The sequence below is a fragment of the Chiloscyllium plagiosum genome, chromosome 33 (assembly GCF_004010195.1).
Source record: "Chiloscyllium plagiosum isolate BGI_BamShark_2017 chromosome 33, ASM401019v2, whole genome shotgun sequence".
In the NCBI taxonomy this organism is placed as follows: Eukaryota; Metazoa; Chordata; class Chondrichthyes; order Orectolobiformes; family Hemiscylliidae; genus Chiloscyllium; species Chiloscyllium plagiosum.
Window position 1 is genome coordinate 341,546 of NC_057742.1, and position 24,393 is coordinate 365,938.

Here is a 24,393-nt window from a genome sequence, read left to right on the forward strand (position 1 = left end):
CCCTCCCCCCCCTCCTTCCCCCCCCCCCCCCAGAGGGGGGGTGCAGGTACAGTTATAACAATTTTCTCCAGAGAAAATTAGGTAAGTGACAGTCCTTGAACTGGCAGCGTGATGTTCACTGGTGGGCCCCCCCCAGAGGGGGGGTGCAGGTACAGTTATAACAATTTTCTCCAGAGAAAATTAGGTAAGTGACAGTCCTTGAACTGGCAGCGTGATGTTCACTGGTGGGGTCTTGATCTGGGGGAGCTGGCACTCAGCCTCTGCCAGATAGAAGTCAGCACGCTAGTCCACAACAGCACCATCCTTATCAGAGGTTTTGATAACAAGAGAGACTAGAGTGCAGTAAGTTCAAAGGGCGACAGAGTGAGGGAGGGGAGCAGAGAAATAAAGGCAGCTGATGTCATGTTGACAGTTCCCAATGAAGAGGCCAGAGATTGGGGCCGTGCTGGAGGGGAAGCATTGGCGATGGGTGAAGGGTCTGTGTGACGGGGAGAGTGCTCCTGTCCAAAGGAATAGAAATGGAGGCAAAGGTGACTGAAGAATTTAATGTCATGTCATGTTTGAAATACATTGAGGTGGGGGCATAAAGGAGGAAAACTTAAGTCCTTTGCCGAGCACTGATTATTCTGTGCCTCAGAGAGGAGATGATCAGAGACTTTAGTGAATACATAGCAAAGGCTTGGATTAGAAGAAGGAATGGAGTTGAAGGGGAGGAGAGGGAGAATCAAAAGGGATGTTGTTATCTGAGGATTTTTGAAGCTTGCAATAGGAGAAAATATTTCTGGTTGAAGTGTCAAATGAGATGAAGATTGAAAAAGAACCAGGGTTCAGCACAGTTTGAAGTGGTGCTGATTGTGTGCATTTGGTGGTGCATGGCATTGAGTGTAGATGCGAAGGGTGCAGCTGTCTGAGGAGTGTTACACCTTTTAGAGGTATGTGTAGCTTTGGGTGGATTTGAAACAGGATGGCTGGAACTTCAGTTGGAATCTGTGTGAGAATCTGAGCTGAACTGTGCATAGTGTCAAGAGCAGGCAGTCCACAGACACAGGCACTGGTACCAGGCTCTCTGCTTGCGTGAGGAAAGGCTTCACCATTCCTGATGAAGGTCTTTAGCCCAAAATATTGATTATCCTGCTCCTCAGGTGCTGCGTGACCTGCTGTGCTTTTCCAGCACTATACTTTTGACTATTTGCTTGTGCGTTTAACTCCAGACTCTGGACTCACAGTGTGTTGGCCTCTCGGATGTCATTGCAATGAGGAGCTGCTAACAGTGGTTAAGTTCCTAAAATGGTCACTGTAAAGAACCCATGTGTGTGGCATCATCCTGTGCCAATCCTGAGTGTCTACCAGCAATGCAGCACAGGCCAGGCTGTCCACAGCTTCCGGACTTGAGACTGTCAGCAGTAACTGGTTAATTTCAGTCCCAGTTTGTCAGAAACCTGACAATGACATAGACATTCATTCTCAATTTCTTTGCTAATCTTGTCTTGTGTATTAACGTCCTTGCAATAGATTGTGCAAATAGTACACAGAAAATTGGCATTATTCCAGTTTCTATGTATGAGCACACAATTCTGTGAAATAAAACTGGAGGCCTGTTTGGTCAATACACAGAACATGCTCCAATCAAATTTCAGCATATTTACTTAGATGAGGTGTTATAATTTGGTTGAACACACTTTACTGCTTGTGTTAACTGAAGTATTATACCAATACTTGTATTCTTAAAATACTTGTTTTTTTTAAAAAAGTATATGAAGTTGTTTCAGCTAATGACCTGGTTCTGAAGTACAATGAGTGTAAACCAGGCAGATTCAGAGTCTTGAGTGAGCTGGGACCATGTCTGTGCAAATAGTGAACACTGACTGAAGACAGGGGTTAAAATTAAGCAATGATTTTCCACAGCAGTTTGATTGAACAATTGAAGGAAGCATTTTGTGGGCAGGATCAGAATGACTCAATGTTCCCTCTCAGTGTGGATCTCTTATGTCCTCATGGCTTTTGTTTGCTCTGCAGAGTTACTTTTCACTCAGGGACCTGATGTCTGATAGCAAGGAGGAACCAGGATGGAACGACTTGAGCAGCATCTCCCAACCATTGCTTCGATCAATACATCCCAGTCTCTGAGCCAGCCTGGACTGCCGGCACGATGTCAGTCACTTGATGAAACGAAAGCAATTTCTGACGTTCGCAGGACTTTCTGCCTGTTTGTAACCTTTGACCTGCTGTTTGTTTCACTCTTGTGGATAATCGAGCTGAATGTGAGTTTTTCGTCTTCACAGAAACAGGAACAGAATTGGGAACACTATTGTTTTCAGACACTTGTTTTATTTAATGTTCTCAGTCTAAAATTATAAGCAGTGTATATGAATACAATTCAGAAAGCTTTCTATATTTAAAACTGAACTTTAGTGTAAATTAATCCATGCTGCAACTGTACAAATTAGATTAGATTACTTACACTATGGAAACAGGCCCTTCGGCCCAACAAGTCCACACCGACCCTCCGAAGAGCAACCGACCCAGACCCATTCCCTTACACCTAATACTACAGGCAATTTAGCGTGGCCAATTCAACAAACCTGCACATTTTTTTTGGACTGTGGGAGGAAACCGAAGCACCCGGAGGAAACCCACGCAGACATGGGAAGAATGTGCAAACTCCATACAGACAGTTGCCTGAGGAGGGAATTGAACCCAGTTCTCTGGCGCTGTGAGGCAGCAGTGCTAACCACTGTGCCACCGTTCCACCCTCCACTGTGCCACTATGCCACCCTACAGAGTCAGGGTTTATTCAGGAGGGTAATAATTCATTACATAAACTGTTCATATAAGGTTAATACGCCAGAACCTATTTGAGCTAGTGCTATGGGAGTAAACAAAGTTGTGGTCCTATTGACTGTTGCAGATCTGAACCATGATGTCACTACTGTCAATGGTTTAGTGGTTAAGAGTGAGAAAATGGAGAGCCATTTAAGTCTTGCAGTCACAGAGCAGCTGTGGGGAGAACCAAGAACAAAATAACTTCTCTAAAAATGAGCAAAACCCTTGGTACTGACAATGTATGTTGTGAAATAATCTTACTCTATTATGTCCAATCTAAATAGAATTGTTGAAGGAGCTCTTGGGCTGGGCTACATTAAAGTACCTCCTCCTTGTTCTGTCTATGTATTTGCAACTTGGGATTGGTTGTCTTACTAGTCAAGATTAGCTGGCTTTATACTTATGTGAATTATACATGGACCAGAAGTGGCAACAGGTTAATATTAAAGATCTTGGTGATCAAGGATTTAACACTTTTTCTTTTACCTTCCGTGCACAGTAATCTGTCATCAATTTCATTAATATGAGCTAGTTTTTAATCACTCACTGCTCCCTGGCTGACGAGCAAAATCAGGGACAGCTTCAAAGCAAAGAAAAAAATACAATGTTGTGAAGATTAGTGGGAAGCCTAAAAACCAGCAGAAGATGACTAATAAAAAAAGGAGTGACAAGATGAAATGTGACAGTAAGCTAGCTAACAATACAAAAGAAGATTGCAAGAGAGAGGAGAATTATTTAAAAAGGACACGAAGGGCAATGTTTTTACAGATTTATTCATTTTTACACTGCTCATTCCTGTGTGGAATGAACTACCAGTGGAAGTTTTGGATGCAAGTACGGTTATAACATTTAAAAGATATTTGGATAGGTACATGATTAGGAAAGTTTTGGAGGGATATAGGCCAAATGCAGGCAATTGGGACTGGTTTAGTTTGAGAACATGGTCACTGTAGACCAGTTGGACCAAATAGTCTATTTCTGTGCTTAGATTACTTACAGTGTGGAAACAGGCCCTTCAAGTCCACACCGGCGCGCAACCCACCCAGACCCATTCCCCTACATTTACCCCTTCACCTAACACTATGGGCAATTTAGCGTGGCCAATTCACCTAACCTGCACATTTTTGGACTGTGGGAGGAAACCCACGCAACACAGGGAGAATGTGCAAACTCCACACAGTCAATCGCTTGAGGCAGGAATTGAACCCGGGTCTCTGGTGCTGTGAGGCAGCAGTGCTAACCACTGTGTCACCGTGCCGCCCACATTCAAACTAGTATGGCTGTAGGCTGCACCTGGTGCTGTATGGCTTTAGATATGTAAAATGTGAGAGAGAGGTAAGAGTGGACATCAGACTGCTGGAAAATGAGACTGGAGAAGTAATAATGGGTGGAGGAACTGAATAGGTACTTTGCATCAGTTTTCACAGTGGAAGACACCAACAGCATACCAGAACTTTTAGAGATTTGGGGGCAGAGTCAAGCGTAGCGGCCATCACTAAGGAGAAGGTGCGGCAGAAGCTGAAAGTGCTGAAGGTGCATAAATCATTTTTTAAAAAAAAGTTACTGGAATCAGGGATGGTCCCAGAGGACTGGAAAATCACTAATGTATTATCCCTGTTTAAGAAGGGAGAGAGGTAAAAGACTGGAAACTATAGGCCAGTTAGCCTGATCTCAGGTCTTGGTAAGAGTTTAAGTTTTGTTATTAAGGATGAGATTGTGGAGTACTTGGAAGTGCATAGTCAGCACAGCTTCGTCATTGGGAGATCATGCCTGACAAATCTGTTAGAAATCTTTGATGGGATATTGAGCAAATCAGACAAAGGAGAGCCAGTGGACACGATCTATTTGGATTTCCATAAGGCCTTTGACAGGGTGTTGCACAGGAATCTTCTAAATAAGATAAGAGCGCATAGTTTTAGGGGCAATGTACTGGAATGGACAGAGGATCGGCTGACTGGTAGAATGCAGAGAGTAGGTATAAAGGGATCCTTTAGAGGATGGCTGTTGGTGACTAGTGGAGTTCCACAAGAGTCTGTATTGGGACCACACTATTCATGTTATACATTAATGTTCTGGATGAAGGAAGTGAGGGCTTTGTTGCTAAGTTTGCAGACTCAAAGGTAGGTGGAGGAATAAGTAGCATTGAGGAGGGTATAGAAGGACTTGGATTGGCTAGGTGAGTGAGCAAAGAAAAGTTGATGCAATATTACGTGGAAAATGTGTGATGTTACGCACTCCGAAATATAGAGGAACTTAGGAGTCCTAGTTCAGTTTTTCTCTTAACATTAGAACATAGGTTCAGTTGGCAGTTAGGAAGGCAAATGCAATTTACCATTCATTTCAAGACAGCTAGAATACAAGAGCAGAGATGTACTGAGGATGTATAAGGCTCTGGTCAGATTGCACTTGGAATGTTTATCAGCAGTTTTGGACCCCTTATCTAAGGAAAGATGCACTATTTTCAGAGGAGGTTTACAAGAATGATCCCATGGATGAAAAGGTTGTCATATCAGGAGTGGTTGAAGACATTGGGTCTGTACTGGATGGAGTTTAGGAGGATGATGGGGGGGGTCTGGTTGAAACTTACAGATTACCGATAGGCTTCGATAGAGTGGATGTGAAGAAGAAGGTTTACAGTTGGAGGAGAGACTAGGAGCTGAGGACACATCCTCAGAGTGAAGGGATGGTCCTTTAGAACGGAGATGAGGAGAAATTTCTTCAGCCAGAGGGTGGTTAATCTGTGGAACTTATTGCTGCAGAGAGCTGTGGAGGCCAAGCCATTAAGTGTATTTAAGACAGATAGATAGGTTCTTGATTAGTAAGGGGGTCATGGGTTACAGGGTGAAGGCAGGAGAATGGGGTTGAGAAATATATCAGCCATGATCAAATGGGAGAGCAGATTCAATGGGCTGAGTGGCCTAACTCTCTTTTCTTTGGTCTTATATCTGTCTCTTTTTCCCTTCTCTCTCCACTTTTTTCTCCTGTATTTTTTCTGCTTGCATTCCATTCATCTCACACATTCCTTTTTGACTGTTATGTCATACAAGTTAATGGCACAGGATCCAGTTTCCAATGGCAGCCCACCCAGTGTGAAGGAGCATCAGTCAAAAGTCAGGCTCCTATACGTGATGAGCACAAAACATGCGACAAATGCTGCTGTTCCCATCCGAGCTGCAGATGATGTAGATGCTACATGATTCGCACAGAATTTTAACATGCTGTCAGTTTTTATGCCAGGCCTCTTGAAACTCTCCAGCTGAAGTTGTGTTGGTTTGTTGCTTTGAAAACCTTACGTTCCTTCAGGAAATGTCTTTGGTGTAGTTTCCTCTGCTGTTTTTTTTACCAATCACGAATCTAGTCTTGGAAATGACAGACAGATGTTTTCCAAACTAAAGTTGCAATTGAAGAAACTGGTTTAGTTGTACAAAAAACATCTTCTGTCCTTCTAATAATGAGCAGAATCTGCCAACAGAAATGTCCCTTTAAAATGTTTCATTTCAGATCTCAGGATTAATTGTCTATGCAGGAGCTCAGGTTTGGAGTTTTTAAAATGTATTCTTTTGAAGAAAGATTTTTGAAGGTTTATTCTGGCAGGCTCCATATTCCATTTTTCTTCCATAACCACTTTTAATTAGCTTGAACATCTTTCTGGTGCCTGGCTAGGTTGAGTGAAGCTTGTGTGACCTACTTACATTCAAATGGGCTGGGAGCAAGTGTCAGTATCTGTACAGGAACAGGAGTAGGTCATTCAGCCTTTTGAGCCTGTTCTGCCATTCAATAAGATCATGGCTGATGTGTGGCCTGACTCCATGCTTTTTGCCCATATCCCTTGATAAAGATTTGTCTGTCTCAGATTTAAATTCAACCATTGAATTAGCTTCAACTACTGTTTGAGGAAGAGAGTTCCAGACCTCCACTACTCTTTGCGTGTGGAAGTGCTCTCTAATAACATTCCTGAATGGCCTGGCCCTAATTCTTACACTGTAGCCCCCGCCCCGCGGTTAAAACAGTGAAAATAGTTAATTTTTATCTACTATGTCTTTTCCTGTTCATTTCCTCAAAACCATCCAATTCTCACATTCACGGGGTGGCACGATGGCTCAGTGGTTGGCACTGCTGCCTTACAGCACCAGGGACCCGGGTTAGATTTCTCCCTCGGGCGACTGTCTGTGTGGAGTTTGCACATTCTCCCCGTGTCTGCGTGGGTTTCCTTCGAGTGCTCCAGTTTCCTCCCACAGTCCAAAGATGTGCGGGTCAGGTGAATTGGTCATGTTAAGTTGCCCATTGTGTTAGCTGCATTAGTCAGGGGTAAGTACAGGATAGGGGAATGGGTCTGGGTGGGTTACTCTTCAGAGGGTCGGTGTGGACTTGTTAGCCTGTTTCCATACTGTAGGGAATCTAATCCCACTGGTCACCTAAATAATCAGCTGATTCCTTCGTTTCCTGGCGCAGAGAGTGAACTGGAGCCTGAACAGTCAGCCTTAGACTTTCAGTGAGCAGATGTCTGAGGAGTTTCGATAACATAATTTCTGATCTCTCTGCATTTCTCTTGGAAATAGTTACTGATACTTAAATTTTAATATATTTCTTGTTTCTCAGACAAATGGTGGCATTAAAGAGAATCTAAAAGATGAAATATTAAGTTATGACTTCAGAACCTCACTCTTTGACATATTTGTAAGTAATGTATTCTATCTATCCATCCAGAATTAGACCCTTCTACCCTGCCTCACTTTGAACAATTATTCACCTTTGTCCCTCTGCTTCCTGCAGTCACTGGCTGTGTTTCGCTTCCTGGTATTGCTGCTTGCCTATGCCCTTCTGAGACTCCGTCACTGGTGGGTGATTGCGGTAAGGAATCACTGCCTCTGTGTACCCATATATGGGGTGGGACGGTGAAAGCTGGTGTTTCAGAGCCTGAGCTGTGAATCTATTCATGTTATTTACAACAGAGAGTGAGGCAAAAGATTAAGGGAATGTCTCACTCAACTTCACATAGGCTGAAATAAAAATAGAAAGCACTGAAAATACACAACAGGTCAGTCTGAATTGACTTTAAGGAGTGTTTTAATCAGCTTGGTCTGTGGGCACATACATAAACTATTAATCTGTCCCTGTATAATCTCTACAGATACAGACTGGCCTATGTATTCCCACGCTTTCTCCTCTTAATTGCATTTCAAGGTGTGACCTGAACCAAAGAACAAGTTTCCATGAGAGTTTCATTGAGCATCTGACTCATTGTTCCCTCTCTGTTGACTGACTTCAGACTGACTTGGTGTTGTAACAGATGCTTGCTGATGTGTTTGATTTAAAAGTTTGGGTATCTGCCGGGTCTCCTCGTGGATTAACTACTAAGATAGTGCACTGAGGTGCCAGATTCCATTCCTTATCTAAGTTAGTTAACCTCATGTGGGGAGAAAGTTTGGGAGTGTGGGAAGGCTGCATTAACTTCAGTCAATAGGGCAACAGTCAACACTATCACTGACTAGATAGAGGCTGTTCTATTAGAATAATGTTCAGTAAATGTCTAGCACATCAAAAATTCTTGTTAATGACTAATTATTAAGAATTGTTTTGTATTAGTCCAGTGCACTTTTAGTGAGGGCAATTAATAATGTATAATGTATAAACAGAGCTCCTGTTGTTCTTCAGTTAGTCCCAGGTTGGAATGGTAAATCAGACCTTAGTTGCACAGTAGTAGTGTTCCTACTTCGAAGCAAGAATGCCCACATTCGAGTCCCATCTGCTTCACAGCCATGTATGTAATGACATCTCTAAACAGATATTGATTCAGGAATCATACCTGGAGGAGTGAGATGATATAGACAGCTTTTTCAAATAACTGGCACAGATGCTGTCAGCTGACAGGTCTCCTGTGGTGGTGCTGTAAGGTTATGTAAAGAAAAAGGATGTGTTGGTTTCAGAAATCACTGTCCAGGCAGGAAAATCCCCTGCTGACTTCCAGGGTTAGTCTGGGTATGAGGGATATGACTGTGACACACAGCAAGAAAATTTAACTGGTAGCTTATTGTTAACTCAGTACTGCTTTAAATGGGCTAAATTTCTCTCATCAGCACTGTTATTGATTTTTGTGTTTTGTTACAGGTCACTACTTTAATTACCAGTGGCTTTTTAATTGTAAAAGTCATTCTTTCAATTCAGGTAGGGAGACTTTAATTTTGCAATAATTCCTCTCTTGCCCCACTTGATCTTTGTGCTCCATTTGCTTCCCTAGAGGATGGATTTTACCCTTTTAGTTTGTAACAGAATTTCCCAGAGTCCCTTGCTGTCAGGTCTGATGTTCCACTGACCTGCTCTGCACTTGGATTTTTAAAGGAAACCACTGAGAATTCCTCTTTTGAATGCCATCCACTTTCTGACGTGCCCCATTAAAAAAAAATTAACATTTGGAAGTGGTGAAGTTTTGAACAGCCTTGGTTTTGCTCATAGCATCCTGCTACAGTTCAGGGTTCTGTGGCCATTTGTTCAATGTCAGGATCCAACACACGTGTTGGATATTTTGCCTGAAGGTAATCAGGTGTTGTCTTTGCAAAAGCAAAATACACTAGAGGCTGGAAATCTGAATTCAAAACAGAAAATGATGCAGGTTCTTTATCAGGTCAGGTAGTATCTATGGAAAGAAAGAGAGGTAAGGTTTCAGGTCTATGTCATTGGTTATCTGTTGGGATACTAAATGTGCAGAGGGGAAATTGTTTCTGCACAGTCATCAGTACAGACAGTGCAGAAAACCTGTTGCTACCTCAATAAGATTCATAATGGATGAGTGAACAGTCTCCTTAGTTCTGCAACAACATGACCATGTCATTTTTATAAATGACCTGGAAGAGGGGTTAGAAGGTTGGGTGAGCAAGTTTGCGGATGATACGAAAGTCGGAGGAGTTGTTGACAGTGAGGAAGCATGTGGCAGGTTACAGCAGGATATAGAGAAGCTGCAGAGCTGGGCAGAAAGGTGGCAGATGGAATTAAATGTAGCTAAGTGCGAGGTGATTCACTTTGGGAAGAATAACAAAAAGATGGGGTACTGGGCTAATGGTCGGATACTTGGTAGTGTGGATGAGCAGAGGGATCTTGGTGTCCATGTACACAGATCTCTGAAAGTTGCCACCCAGGTAAATAGTGCGGTGAGGAAGGCATATGGCGTACTGGCTTTTATTGGTAGAGGAATTGAGTTCCGGAGTCCTGAGGTCATGATGCAGTTGTATAAGACTCTGGTACGGCCGCATCTGGAATATTGTGTGCAGTTTTGGTCGCCATACTATAGGAAGGATGTGGAGGCATTGGAACGGGTGCAGAGGAGGTTTACCAGGATGTTGCCTGGTATGGAAGGAAAATCGTATGAGGAAAGACTGAGGCACTTGGGGCTGTTTTCACTAGAGAAAAGAAGGTTTAGGGGTGACTTGATTGAGGTGTACAAGATGATTAGGGGGTTAGATAGGGTCGACAGTATGAACCTTTTCCCGCGTATTGAGTCGGGTATTACAAGGGGGCATAGCTTTAAATTAAGGGGGGGTAGATATAGGACTGATGTTAGGGGTAGGTTCTTCACTCAGCGAGTCGTTAGTTCATGGAATGCCCTGCCAGTAACAGTGGTGGACTCTCCCTCTTTATGGGCATTTAAGAGGGCATTGGATAGGTATATGGAGGATAGTGGGTTAGTGTAGTTTAGGTGGGCTTGGATCGGCGCAACATCGAGGGCCCAAGGGCCTGTACTGCGCTGTATTCTTCTATGTTCTATGTTCTATATGTAGATGTACTGAGTGGAGCCAGTGACTTTTGTCATTCTCTGTGCTTTCTGTACATTTTATCTACTGTGGAAGAAAGAACGTAGGAACCAATCATTACCTTTCTCTTCATGAACTCATCATCTTATTTACTGTTAGTCCAGTGCAGCCTCAAAGAGACACAAACATGCTTATGTCTGAGATCAAGGCCACAGGATTTCCTTACTCCAATCCCTGGTCTTGCTGCCACTGAGCAGATGAAGGGCAGATGAAGGGCAACAGGAATTAACATCCATAACAAAGCAAGTGACCAGTGATTAAACAGTTATCCTATTTGTTACACTCCAGTGGCAAATCGGAGAGCAAAGCAATCTTAGTTGGAGGAAGATAGTTGCCTGTCCTCAAGGACCAGTTTTACTACAGTTCTGGATTTGTTGCTAGTGGAGAGCCTGGTTGCTTGTGTACCTGTAACATATAATTTCATGAGCTGAATATTACCAAGTAAATGGGCTGTTTAATTGTGCTGCAATACACTGTCACTCTGCTGTTCCTGTATGAGTGAGGATGACATTTTAATAGATCCACTTTTTGTACAGTTCCAGACCAGTGGTGCATTTGGTTATGTTCTCCCAATTGTTTCCTTTGTCCTCGTTTGGCTGGAGACCTGGTTTCTTGATTTCAAAGTATTAATTCAAGAGACAGAAGATGAGCGATGTGAGTAGATGTTCAGTCTTCCTCTTATTTGAAATGAAATTGATCTTTCTTTGCTCTGCCTCTCTCTGACTGACTGCGGTCTAAAACACTTCCTGTCTGCTATCATTCCCTAATAATTGTTGATCAAAATGAGAATAACAATTGGATGCGAATGATTATGGCAGAATCATCTGACTGAATGGACGCTCCCTGAAATTATTAGCAAAATGATGTAATTGATAAAACATGCAAGTTTTATTTCTTAAATGGCAACACTGCATGATTTCAACAATATAACATTCTGTGGATCATCTTGGGATAGGGCACTGATTTGTGATTTGTACATTTTTTCTCATCTGTATACATCGCATAATGACTCCTGTACACTTACAGTATCTTTTATGCCTGTCTTTAACATTATGTAGATACTAGCCACACTGATTACAGTTTATTTGATATATATCTTTTTTTGATTAAATGATCTTTATGGCAACATAACAGCCCAAACTCTCTGCCATGTTTCAGTAAGGTCACCTGTGAATGTCACAGGTTTTAATGTTGTTTTTTGTGATGTCCCATGGCCTTGCACATAGGAATTAGGGGTTAATTGTATCCAACTGAAGGATAATTAAACCAGGACACCAGAACTAGTATTTCACAGTGCCCATGTGAAAGTTATACATTAGTTCTAATTTTTATATTGTCTTATTTTTACTTTGCCAAGACTTTGTGCATGTGACCACTAAGATATCTTTGTCACAACAGTTAATTGTGATCTTCTTGTGGATGTAATTGTAATTTATCTCTGTCTGTTTCAGTGTACCAGACATCTCAAGCAGCATTTGTGCACTCACCTCTTCTGTACCCCAGAGGTGTATCCGAGGGACAATTCTATTCTCCTCCAGAGTCCTTTGCAGGTACCTGACTGAGTGGCAGTTTCTTACTCAATAATAGCCCTTCAAAGAAGCACTGAGCAAGTGGGAGAAGGATAATGGGAAAGAGGTGCTTGGGCACTTTGGGGGCTGGTGAAACAGTGAGAAAGGGTGGGATGAGGGCTGGTCAAAGACAAAAGATGGATTGATGGTGGAAACTGAACAGCAAGTGGGACTCTGGGTTTTCATTGCTGTGGGTTCTCTATACATCTAAAAGGTGCCAAGTTTCTAAATGTTAAACTTAGTGCTGAATTAGGCAACAGATACCTAAAGCCTCTGTCATATTTATCGAGTGTTCTAGTATAAAATAAGCAAGCTTTTCAGGCCTTCTTTTGTGCTGGTATTTTCTTGCATTCCTGTTGTAAACCTGCTTCACTTGACAGGCTCTGAAGATGAGTTTGAAGGTGAAGGTACTGAAAGGAGAGCAGTAACACCACAGGTAAGGGCTAACTCGAAATGTGTAAGTCAAATTCTAAATGGAGATAATAAACTGCAGTTCATGGTGGGTGGGTGAGCCAGTTGGGAATGGTACTGCTTCTGAATTTCAGTATTGCTTTTCTTCACACTGTGAGTTTTTCACCCTCTTCCCAAGACCTCTCACTCCCAAGTTTGGGAGAAGATTTGTAGCTTGGGTGCTTGTTGTTGTGGTTCTGTTTGCCGAGCTGGGAATTTGTGTTGCAGACGTTTCGTTCCCCGGCCTAGGTGACATCCTCAGTGCTTGGGAGCCTCCTGTGAAGCGCGTCTGTCATGTTTCCTCCGGCATTTGTAGTGGTTTGAATCTGCCGCTTCCGGTTGTCAGTTCCAGCTGTCCGCTGCAGTGGCCGGTATATTGGGTCCAGGTCGAAGTGCTTATTGATTGAATCTGTGGATGAGTGCCACGCCTCTAGGAATTCCCTGGCTGTTCTCTGTTTGGCTTGTCCTATAATAGTAGTGTTGTCCCAGTCGAGCTCATGTTGCTTGTCATCTGAGTGTGTGGCTACTAAGGATAGCTGGTCATGTCGTTTCGTCGTTTCACCAACTAGCCACAAGGGGCTGAATGGCTTGCTTCTATTCCCATGTTCCAAAGCAGTCAAAAGGTGTGGAGCTGGAAAAGCATAGCCGATCGGGCAGCATCCAAGGAGCAGGAGAATCCCAAGCAGTTCCTAAGCATAAAGCAAGATGACTAGTAATCTGGGAGATAGTCTATGGAATTCCACTTCAACTCCTCAGGTGATGACACCAGTCCAGGAGATCGCACAGATTGAATATGATCTCCACCCTTATTCTCTACATGATGTGATTTCTGCCCCAGAGCAGAATTTTTCCAGCTCCATTTTGAAGGTGATGTAATTAATCCACATTCACTTCACCAGCTGGAAATGCATTATACAGGCTCACTCCATCATTAAGCACTGTCCAGCAGAATCACTGACCAGCTGTGCCAGAGGCTGACTGGCTAAGAGAATGAGGGACTTGCTGACCAGATGAATGGGTTAACTGACCAGTTGGGCAGGAAGGTGACTGTCCAGTTGTGCCAGAGGATGACAGGCACGTTAGATGAGTGGGTGCCTGTAGATGAGAGGGCCAGAGAAAAACTGATTAGTTGGGTGAGTGGTTAAATGACCAGGTATACGAAGGTTAACTGTCCAGTTGGGCCAAAGGGTGATAGCAGACGCTGACTCTCCAGCATCTGCAGTCTTCACTTTCTCCTGGGCAGATGATAGGCTGACTGTCATCAAGAAAATAACTGACTACTCTTTTCTTTCTGCAGGAAAAGGAGTATGTGTGTCAGGGTCAAGAGGCAATGCAAGTGATGGAACAAATACTGGGACAGGAGGCGTGCTGGAAGTTTGAGAAAGCGAATGTGAGTAGGTGGTTGTGAGCTTGCTCAGAATGATCTCCTGTACCCATCCTTGGTCTGGGATGTATGTTTTACAGCAGTAGTTTAATCTTTCACAGACTTGTTGTTGAGCATACTTGGATGTAGCTGACAAAAGATTGAGGATTCCAAAGTAGTATTTTGGGCTGTAAAAATGCAGACCGCTGTCCTGAGCAGCAGAATAGGTGAACTTCATTTACTAATCGCAGCAGAATCATGAATACTAATGTTCTAAATAAAAAGACCCCTGTTAATTGTAACATTTTATTTTGCAATGGAATGATTTAAACATTGAGAACTCTTCCATTGTTTGTGTTTAAATATGTTCCGGCCCCTTCTGCCCTTAGATTCTCCAGACACGCTGCAACTTCCTGAGCACAAGACATGCTAGACAGCACCAGCCGAGCTATTCTGGTTTGATCACCATTGGGTTGGTGAAGGTGTGCCCAGTTCATATGGTACCTAGAATGGTCCAAAGGGAACTTGTGTTCACCTAAAGAATGAAGCTTAGAAATCAGGGAGCACATTTGTTGATTTTGTTGATTGTTCTGTGAGGAACTGACCTGAACATCTTGATTAGATCGCAGCCTTTTATTAACTGTCAAGTACCTGTTATCCTGAATGTTAATGAATTCTGTACTTTGTGGTGGTGAAGCTTCCATGGTGATGCTGGTCGGGATTCGAATCTGGAAGCTGATACGGTATTTAGCTCTTTTTCTGTCTTGTACACTCTGGCTTGGTCCAAATGACCCCACAGCCCAGTCAGAGAGTGGTTGCTGATTGATCCCTTAGGTTTGCAGATTGTGTGGAGCCTGATTGAGGCTCCAGTTCTGCAAACACTTTCAGTGGGATTGTACTGAGTTTTAAAGAATCTTGCTGATCTGGAATCTCTGTTACAGGAATACAACGATGTTGTTTACACATTTGAAATCCCATATCATGGCAGGAGCTTCATTCTAAAGGTAAGAACTTTGATGTTGAAGCACAGTGATGTGGTTTGGGATAGGATGTGGCTCCCGAATAAAATTATTAAACGTAAAATATTCAAAATGACCAATTCAGCAACATCTTCCGTTTCGCTGTATGAACAGATTGACTCCACTCCATGTGTGCAGAATTAATAAGGAAAATTATTTTGTTCCAAATCTCTCACTGGGCTGCAGTTGTAAAGTTGATCTTCGTGCTGTAGCAATGAGTGAATTTATTGCTGGTAGCAGTTGCTTTGAAAGGCGCTGCAAGCCTCAACCTCCTTGCTCACATTCCACAGGCACTCTCAATCACCTCAACTTTCTCACATGCTCTCCTTGAGTTAAATGAACATTCTAAAACTGGGATGGGAGGAGAATTTTGAGAGGTAGTGTGGTTTGACTGAGTATAGTGCAGAAGGTTGTAACTCTAAGGCAGAGCTGTGGATTGAACATGCAGTTACAATGCAGGATTTGCAGCTGGAATTATCCAGTGACCTTAAAACAGATGGCTGCTTGGATGGAAGTCTTCAGTGGAATTTGCTTAATAGTTTTGGTTTCCAGTACAAAAGAGGACATTGGTCAGAACAACCACAGGGTGACTGATGTGAAGATGAAAAATTCTCATCCGGTTCAGTGACAGGGTGGTGAGACACTGGGAAAGTACTAATCTTAGAGTTTCACGCAGTATCGAAACCCAAACTGTAGTTGCCCTGGAGTTGTTAATGAGGATATTGTGGAGGGAGTTTTTTTCTACATCTAACCCCATGCTGTACCAGTCCTGGGAGTACAGTATTTAAAGGGGTCAATGTGGAGGAAGTTTTGCCTTCAGTTTAAAAGATCAGAGGGTGTTTTATATCTTAACTCCAAGCTGTGCTGGGAACGTCCAGTGCGGATGGTGTAAAGGACATCTGACTATGAGGCCGTTCACCTTTTGTTTCTGTACTGACTCTCTGAATGAGCGTTATGCCTCAGTGCCTTTCTTCTCTCTTTTCCCTGAAACCCTCCATATTATTTATATTTTAAAAATCCTTTGCTGTCCCAATTGAATTTGTGTGCCCCGCACTTCTAGGCAATGCATTCCTGTAACCCAACTACTTGCAATGTGAAAAGATATATTCTCCTATCACACTTGTTTTTGTGCTCTCTCATTTTCATCCTTTTTATGAGTGAGCAGTCTCCCTCTATCCATTGTGTCCAACTCCCTCTTGACTTTGAAAACTACTTTCAGATTTTGCTTAACCTTCTCTCTTTGGAAAACAGTCGTAACTGAGGAGCTTCATCTTTGAAATCATTCTCATGAACACCTTGGCACTCTCTGCAATGCATTCACATCTTTCCTACAATACCTTGGAGGTGCTGGTGTTGGACTGGGGTGGACAAAGTTAAAAATGACAGAATACCAGGTTATAGTCCAACAGGTTTAATTGGAGGCACTAGCTTTCGAAGCACATTATCAGGTGGTTGTCCTGATGGACTATAACCTGGTGTTGTATGATCTTTAACTTCCTACAATAAGGCACCCAGAACTGTACACAATACTCCAGCTGAGTTCTAACTAATATCTCATAGAAGATCAGCATAATCTTATTCCTGTAATCTTTTACCTTCTTCATAAAATTGGATATTGTATGCTTTATTCGTCATACACTGTACCTGTCCTGCTACTTCAGTGACTTATCCAAGTATCTCTGCTTCTGCACACCTTTTAGGATAATCTTGTTTCCATGTTCTTTCTATGAAGATATATCACCTCTCAGTCTCTTTATAAAGCTCCATCTGCCACTTATCTGCCCATTGCTCCAACTTGTCAGTGTCCTTTTGCAGATATACCCAGTGCTGCTCACAGTTTACAGTGTTTCCAAATCTGCAAATTTTGAATTTGCCCTTTGTACACACAGGTCTAGATTACATATTAATGAAAAAGTAAGAGTCTCGATAATGATTCCTGGGGAGCTCCGCTGCAAATGTTCCTCGAGCCCAAACACACACGGCACGGTGGTACAGTGGTTAGCACTGCTGCCTCACAGCACCAGAGACCCGGGTTCAATTCCCGCCTCAGGCGACTGACTGTGTGGAGTTTGCACGTTCTCCCCGTGTCTGCGTGGGTTTCCTCCGGGTGCTCCGGTTTCCTCCCACAGTCCAAAAATATGCAGGTTAGGTGAATTGGCCATGCTAAATTTTCGGTCATGTTAGGTGCAGGGGTAAATGTGAGGGAATGGGTCTGGGTGGGTTGCGCTTCGGCGGGTCGGTGTGGACTTGTTGGGCCGAAGGGCGTTTCCACACTGTAAGTAATCTAATCTAATCTAAAAAAATTAATCGTTCCTCTGGATCTCAACACTCAGCCAATTTTGTGTCTATGTTGCTGCTGTCACATTCATTCCACGAGCTACAACTGTTTTCATATCTGTTGTGTGGTTCTGTGTCAAACACCATTTGGAAACCCATATACAACACATTGACAGTATTGCCCTCATCAACTCGATCTGTTTCCTCTCCAAAAAAAAAACTCCCAAGTTAGCTAAACGCAATTTTCACTTGACAAATCTGTACAGTCTTTTTTTTAATTAAGCCCCATTTTCAAAGTCACAGTGGTTTTGATCCCAAGTAATTGTTTCAAGAACTTTCCTCCACTAGTGAAGTTAAACTGCCTACTCTGTAAGGGCTCAGAATATTCTTACAAACTCTATATCGAACCCTGTGCTGCATCCATCCTAGGAGTGTTTGATGAGGACGGTTTAAAAGGAACTTACTCTGTAATTAACCCCATTCTATCCTTTTCCTGGCTGTCTTTGATGGGAAAGTGTAGAAGGACCTTTTATTTTCAATTTAGAAAAGTAGAGGACACCTTGCTTTCAATTTAAAAGGATTGAAAAAGCCTCACTTTCAGTTCAAAAGAGTAGAGGTGACTTTACTCTCCATTGAACCCCATGCTGTAGATATCCTAGGTGTGTTTGATGGGGATGGTGCAGAAGAAGCTTCACTATCAGTGTAAAAGAGTAAGAGTGCTTTATTCAGTATCTAATCGTATACTGTCCCTGCTCAAGGTGTGTCTGATAAGGAAAGTGTAGAGGGAGCTTTATAAGAACAGAAGAAATAGGAGCAGGAGTAGGCCATGTGGCCCCTTGAGCCCACTCCACCTTTCAATAAGATCATGGCTGATCATCTTGTTGGCTCAGCTCAACTTACCCGCCCACTCACCATAACCTTTAATTCCTTTACTGTTCAAAAATCTGTCTATCTTTGCCTTCAAAAACATTCAGCAAGGTAGCCTCAGCTGCTTCCACTGGGCAGGGAATTCCACCTATTCACATCCCTTTGGGTAAAGAAGTTCCTCCTCTACTCAGTCCTAAATCTGCTCCCCTTTATTTTGAGGCTATGCCCCCTAGTGCTAGTTTCGCCCAGCAATGGAAACAACCTCCCTGCTTCTAACTTATGTAATCCCTTCAGAGTTTCATATATTTCTATAAGATCCACCCCCCCTCCCATTCTTCTAAATTCCAATCCCAGTCTACTCAATCTCTCCTCATAAGCCAACCGTCTCAACTCTGGAAACAACCTAGTGAACCACCTCTGCACCCTGTCTAGTGCCAGTACATACTTTCTCAAGTAAGGAGACTAAAACTGTTCACTGTACTTCAAGTGTGGCCTCACCAGCATCCTGTACAGCTGCAGCATAACCTCCCTGTTTTTAAACTCCATCCCTCCAACAATGAAGGACGATATTCGATTTACAAGATTGTTGCCAGGGTTGGAGGATTTGAGCGATAAGGAGAGGCTGAACAGGCTGGGGCTGTATTCCCTGGAGCATCGGAGGCTGAGAGGTGTCCTTATAGAGGCTTACAAAATTATGAGGGGCCTGGATAGGATAAATAGACAAAATCTTTTCCCTGGGGTCAGGGAGTCCAGAACTAGAGGGCATGGGTTTAGGGTGAGAGGGGAAAGATATAAAAGAGACCTAAGGGGCACCTTTTTCCACACAGAGGGTGGTACATGTATGGAATGAGCTGCCAGAGGAAGTGGTGGAGGCTGGTACAATTGCAACATTTAAAAGGCACCTGGATGGGTATATGAATAGGAAGGGTTTGAAGGAAAATGGGCCGGGTGCTGGCAGGTGGGACTAGATTGGGTTGGGATATCTGTTTGGCATAGACTGGTTGGACCGAAGGTTCTGTATCCATTCTGTACATCTCTATGACTATGACTATGATAATTACTTGCTGCACCTGCAGACCAACGTTTTTGATTTATGCAGAAGGACAACCAGGTCCCAATGTACAGCATGCTGTAATTTTTCACCATTTAAATAATAGTCCATTTTGCTGTTACTCCTAGCGAAACGGGTGACCTCACGTTTACCAACAGAACTCCATCTGCCAAACCTTTGCCCACTCACGTAACCTATCTATATCCTCTGCACACTTTACTCTACCACTCATCTTAGTGTCATCTGCAAACTTTGACGCAATACACTTGGTCCCCAACTCCAATTTATCTTTGTATATTGTAAGCAGTTGTAAACTGATCCCTGAGGCACACTACCAATCACTGATTGCCAACAAGAAAAACACCCATTTATTTCCACTGTTGGTTTTCATTTGGTTAACCAATCCTCTACTGTGCTGATACATTACCCGCAATGCCATGCACCTTCATCTTCTGCAGCAGTCTTTTGTGCAGCACCTTGACCAATGGTTTCTGGAAATCTAGATACATTGCATCCACTAGATCCCCATTGTCCACCACATTCATAATGTCCTAAAAAAAATCCAGTAAATAATTAATGAATCAATCCATGCTCCATCTGCCTGTTAGGACAATTGCTATCCACATGTCTCATTATTTCTTCCTCGATGATAGATTCAAGCATTTTCCCCACTGCGGAAGTTAAGCTAATGGGCCTATAGTTACCCACTTTTTGTCTACCTCCTTTTTAAAACAGTGGCGTCACATTTGCTGTTTCTCAATATCCCGGAGCTGCCCCAGAGTCCAGCGAATTTTGGTAAATTACCATAAGCGCATTTGCTATTTCTCCTGCCATCTTTTTTTAACATCCTGGGATGATTCCATCAGGGCCAGGAGACTTGTCTACCTTTAGGTCCATTAGCTTGCCCAAACTATCTTTTTAGTGATAATGATCGTTTATAGATCCTCACCTTCCATAGCCACCTTGTCATTAATTTTTGGCATGTTATTTATGTCTTCCTTTATGAAGAACGACACAAAATATCTGTTCAATTCTTTGGCCATTTCCTAATTTCTCATTATTAAATCCCTCTTCTCATCCTCTAAATGACCAGTGTTTACCTTAATCACTCTTTTTAGTTCTATATATTTGAATAAAGTTTCGTTGTTTTTATATTCTGAATTAGTTTAGTTTCATAATATATCTTATCTTCCTTCATATCTCTTTTTATGGCTTTCTGTTGACCTTGAAAAATTTTCCAATTTTTCTATTTTGCCACTAATCTTTGCCACTTTGTATGCATTAGCTTTCAATTTGATACCCTCTTTTATTTCCACAGACATCCATGGCTGATTATTCCTTTTTCTAAAGTCCTTCCATTTCACTGGTATATACCTTTGCTGAGCACTGTGAAAAATTGCTTTGAAAGTCCTCCACTGTTCCTCATTGTCCCACTATATAGTCTTTGCTCCCAGATACCTTAGCCAACTCCTCTAATGTCCTCAAATATCAGAGCTACACAGCTTCCTTTCTTTTCCTTTCCTTTCCTTTCCTGTTTTCAGTTTAAGAGAGTAGAGGACACTTTATTTTCATTTTAAAAGGGGAGAGAAAACTTTACTTTCAATTCAAAAGAGTAGACGTAGCTTTAATCTGTATCTGACCCCATGCTATCCCTGTACCCAGGATTGTTTGAGAGGACAGTATAGTGTGAGCTTTACTCTGATCTAACAAAAAAAATTGTCCATATCCTGGGAGTGTTTGGGGACAGTGGAAAGGCAATTTCACTTTCAGTTTAAAAGAATTGAAGGAGCCTTATTCTGTACATAACCCTGTGTTGTATATATTTTAAGAGTGTTTGATGGGGGAAGAGTGGGGGGAGCTTAACACTGCCTCACAATCCATGTTATCTCTGTCCTGGGAATGTTTGATGGTGACAGTGTAAAGGCAGCTTTATTTACTCTTTAAGTTTAAAAGAATAGAGAGAGCCATACTCCATGCTGTACCTGCCCTGTATGTGTTTGATGGGGTTGCAGGGAATACTCAGGATGTGATGTGTATTGGATTAGCCATGATCCTATTAAATGGACCAGTCTTAAGGGGCTGAATGGCCTGCACCTGTTCGTATTTCTTATGATCTTGAAAGAGTAGAGGTAGCTATACTTTTTATTTAAAAGAGTGGAGGGCAGTTTACGCTGTATCTAACCTCAACCTACATTTGGTTTGGAATGTTTGATGCCCACAGTTCCCTCATGTGAAACTCATATCAAATGTAGTTATTTGTAGCATTCCTGTCAGATGGGGGTCTGTATTTCACACCAAACCATACAGTTCCCAAACAAGCCATACTTTGGCGTGAGCTGGATTGTGGAGCAATTCCAGGTTCAGCCTTCTTTCACTCAGTGTTGGTCAGAGTACAGTAGTGAGGAGGGCTGTCCCTGGGTCAGTGTCATGTACAGTTGGGTCTGCTTGACCACGTTTATGATGTATCCAGGTTCCATTAAGCCTTCCCTGTGTCCACACACCTGAACCTGGGAGGTTGTGTGTCCGTGTTAACATGTGTTTCTCCTTCAGGCGTTCCTGCAATGCCCTGCTGAGCTGATATATCAGGAAGTCATTCTTCAACCTGAGAAGGTGGTCATTTGGAACAGAACAGTTACTGTTTGCCAGGTACTGCTGTTGTCTGAAAATACTGTTCTCTTAGAAATGGTTAATTGCAGTGCAATACAGCTGAGAGTATCCAATCCATACTAACTTTCCACAACAATGGGAATTGAGGGCACCTGTGCTAGTCATCAAGAATTTATAAACGACTGAGCAATGTCTTCTGTGATGAAGTGTGTTCTGGACTCAGGCAGACTACAGAATCAGGCTAGGATAGTCTTGGGTTTCAGATTTTGTTATCTAGGGTGTTAACTTTGCCAATCCTTGACCAGTCATGCCTTTCATTCATTATCGTTCTTTCAACACTGATGGTAGGAGAAAGTGAGGACTGCATTGCTGAAGATCAGAGTCGCGAGTGCGATGCTGAAACAGCACAGCAGGTCAGGCAGCATCTGAGGAGCAGGAGAATCAATGTTTCAGGCATTAGACCTTCATTCTTTCACCTAAAATGGTAGTTTGACTTAATTTTCTTTCACACTCCTATACAGTCCCATCGGCATTGATCCTCTTTGGGGTTTGTGCACAACACAACTGACTCTCACTGGGGTACAGTCTCCCACACACTGACTCTCACTGGGGTACAGTCTCCCACACACTGACTCTCACTGGGGTACATTCCCCTACATACTGACTCTCACTGGGTTACAGTTCCACACACATACACCGTCTCACTGGGATACAGTCCCATAAACCTGCAACGTCTAACTGGGATACAGTCCCCTCCCACACACTGACTCTCACTGGGGTATGGGTCCCACACACTGACTCTCACTGGGCTACAATCCCCCACGCACACTGACTCTCACTGGGGTTTGGGCACAACACAACTGACTCTCACTGGGGTACAGTCCCACATGCTCTGACTCTCACTGGGGTACAGTCCCACATGCTCTGACTCTCACTGGGGTACAGTCCCACGCACACTGACTCTCATTGGGGTACAGTCCCACACGCTCTGACTCTCATTGGGGTACAGTCCCACACGCTCTGACTCTCACTGGGGTACAGTCCCACATGCTCTGACTCTCACTGGGGTACAGTCCCACGCACACTCACTCTCATTGGGGTACAATTCCACACACATACACCGTCCCACTGGGATACAGTCCCCCCCACACACTGACTCTCACTGGGGTATGGGTCCCACACACACTGACTCTCACTGGGTTATGATTCCCACATGCCCTGATTCTCCTTGGCATACAATCTCTCACACAATGACTCTCACTGGAGTACAAGTTGTACATACACTGACTCTTATTGGGGATGCAGTTCCATTCCCACTCTGGGCCAGTTCCATCCATGTGAACCCTGACTGGTGTATCAGTTCCAAACATTGACTGTCACTGTTGTGCAAATGTCTTTTGAGTAAGAGTTTGAAATGGAAAACCATTATTTATGTATTACTTAGACTTCAGCCTCGGTCTAAATGAAGTTTATCAGAATCACCACCGGCACCCCTCCCACCCATACTGTGTTTCTCGTTCAGCATTTTCATTGCTTGAATTGTTGGGAATGAGGGCAGTAACTGTGATGTTGATGATCCCGGTTTTTCAGGTTCTCCAGCGGGTCGATGATAACACTGTAATCACCTATGATGTTTCAGCAGGAGCTGCAGGAGGGGTTGTTTCTCCCAGGTCAGGATTGAAGAACTTCGTATGTCTGTTTTGTGCCTGCTATTTGCTGATTACATAACGTCAAGTCTATTTGATGTTTCTTGAATAATAAAATAATTTGAGTCCATATACAGGAAGACCTTTACAACATTCAGATTTGGGTTGATCAGAATGTGCCAACTAATGACTACCTCCAATAAGAAACAGTGTAACCATTGCAATTTGACATTCAATGACATTACCATTGCTGAAGCCCCCACTAAAACATCCAGGAATTATCATTGACCAGAAACTGAACTGTACCAGCTGTATAAATACTATACAGATACAAGAGCAAGCCAGAGGCTCGGGAATCCTACAGCGAGTAACTTGCCTCATGACTCCCCAAATCTTGACCACTGTCTACAAGGCATAAGTCAGGAGTGTGAAGGAATGGCTGGAGGTGTGAAGCAAAGTTTAGTGCAGGAGAGTAAGGTGGTTCGCCCAGATACATTTTTTATTTCACTTCAATTTTCTGCTGAAGTTAGTTTTAGTATTTGCAGCTCAACTGATGGTTTTCATTTCTTGAGTTCATGTTGGAATCCTGTTCAACTGCAAGATGCATTGCAGCAAATGCCACCTTTCCTCTTCCCCAGCATGGGCATGGGCACACACTTTCCACCAGATACCAATGGAGTGGATGTCAAAAGCATAAACCTCAACTGATTTTGGTTCCCTGTCTTAGCCAGCAGTGCTGATCTCCTGCAGACCAGGATAGTATCTGCTGCTCAGACTCTGTACTTACCTAGCAAACCATCAGGTTGCTGATCAGGCTACTCTTAAAGAGACAGGTGTCCAGGTTTCATCTCCTGGCTTGTGTTAACTGCTTTCTATATGCTGAGGTTGAATAATGGCTTCCTTGCAGTGCCACAGCA

The 24,393-nt window shown here is 43.0% G+C and overlaps 1 protein-coding gene across 4 annotated transcripts in view; it reads left to right on the forward strand.

The window, feature by feature from the left end:
• The window catches only part of stard3 (StAR-related lipid transfer (START) domain containing 3), a 32,634-nt gene that overhangs the window by 3,157 nt on the left and 5,084 nt on the right, over positions 1-24,393 (forward strand). For 3 of the 4 annotated variants that reach the window (XM_043674683.1, XM_043674685.1, XM_043674684.1), the window contains exons 2-12: positions 2,017-2,261; positions 7,423-7,500; positions 7,597-7,674; positions 8,932-8,988; positions 11,165-11,282; positions 12,080-12,178; positions 12,577-12,632; positions 13,944-14,036; positions 14,951-15,013; positions 21,774-21,869; positions 23,421-23,500. In XM_043674683.1, the coding sequence (XP_043530618.1) occupies positions 2,067-2,261; positions 7,423-7,500; positions 7,597-7,674; positions 8,932-8,988; positions 11,165-11,282; positions 12,080-12,178; positions 12,577-12,632; positions 13,944-14,036; positions 14,951-15,013; positions 21,774-21,869; positions 23,421-23,500 (1,013 nt within the window). In that variant the 5' untranslated portion in view covers positions 2,017-2,066. The remainder of the gene's footprint in view (positions 1-2,016; positions 2,262-7,422; positions 7,501-7,596; positions 7,675-8,931; positions 8,989-11,164; positions 11,283-12,079; positions 12,179-12,576; positions 12,633-13,943; positions 14,037-14,950; positions 15,014-21,773; positions 21,870-23,420; positions 23,501-24,393) is intronic. The other variant, XM_043674686.1, reaches the window with a different exon arrangement.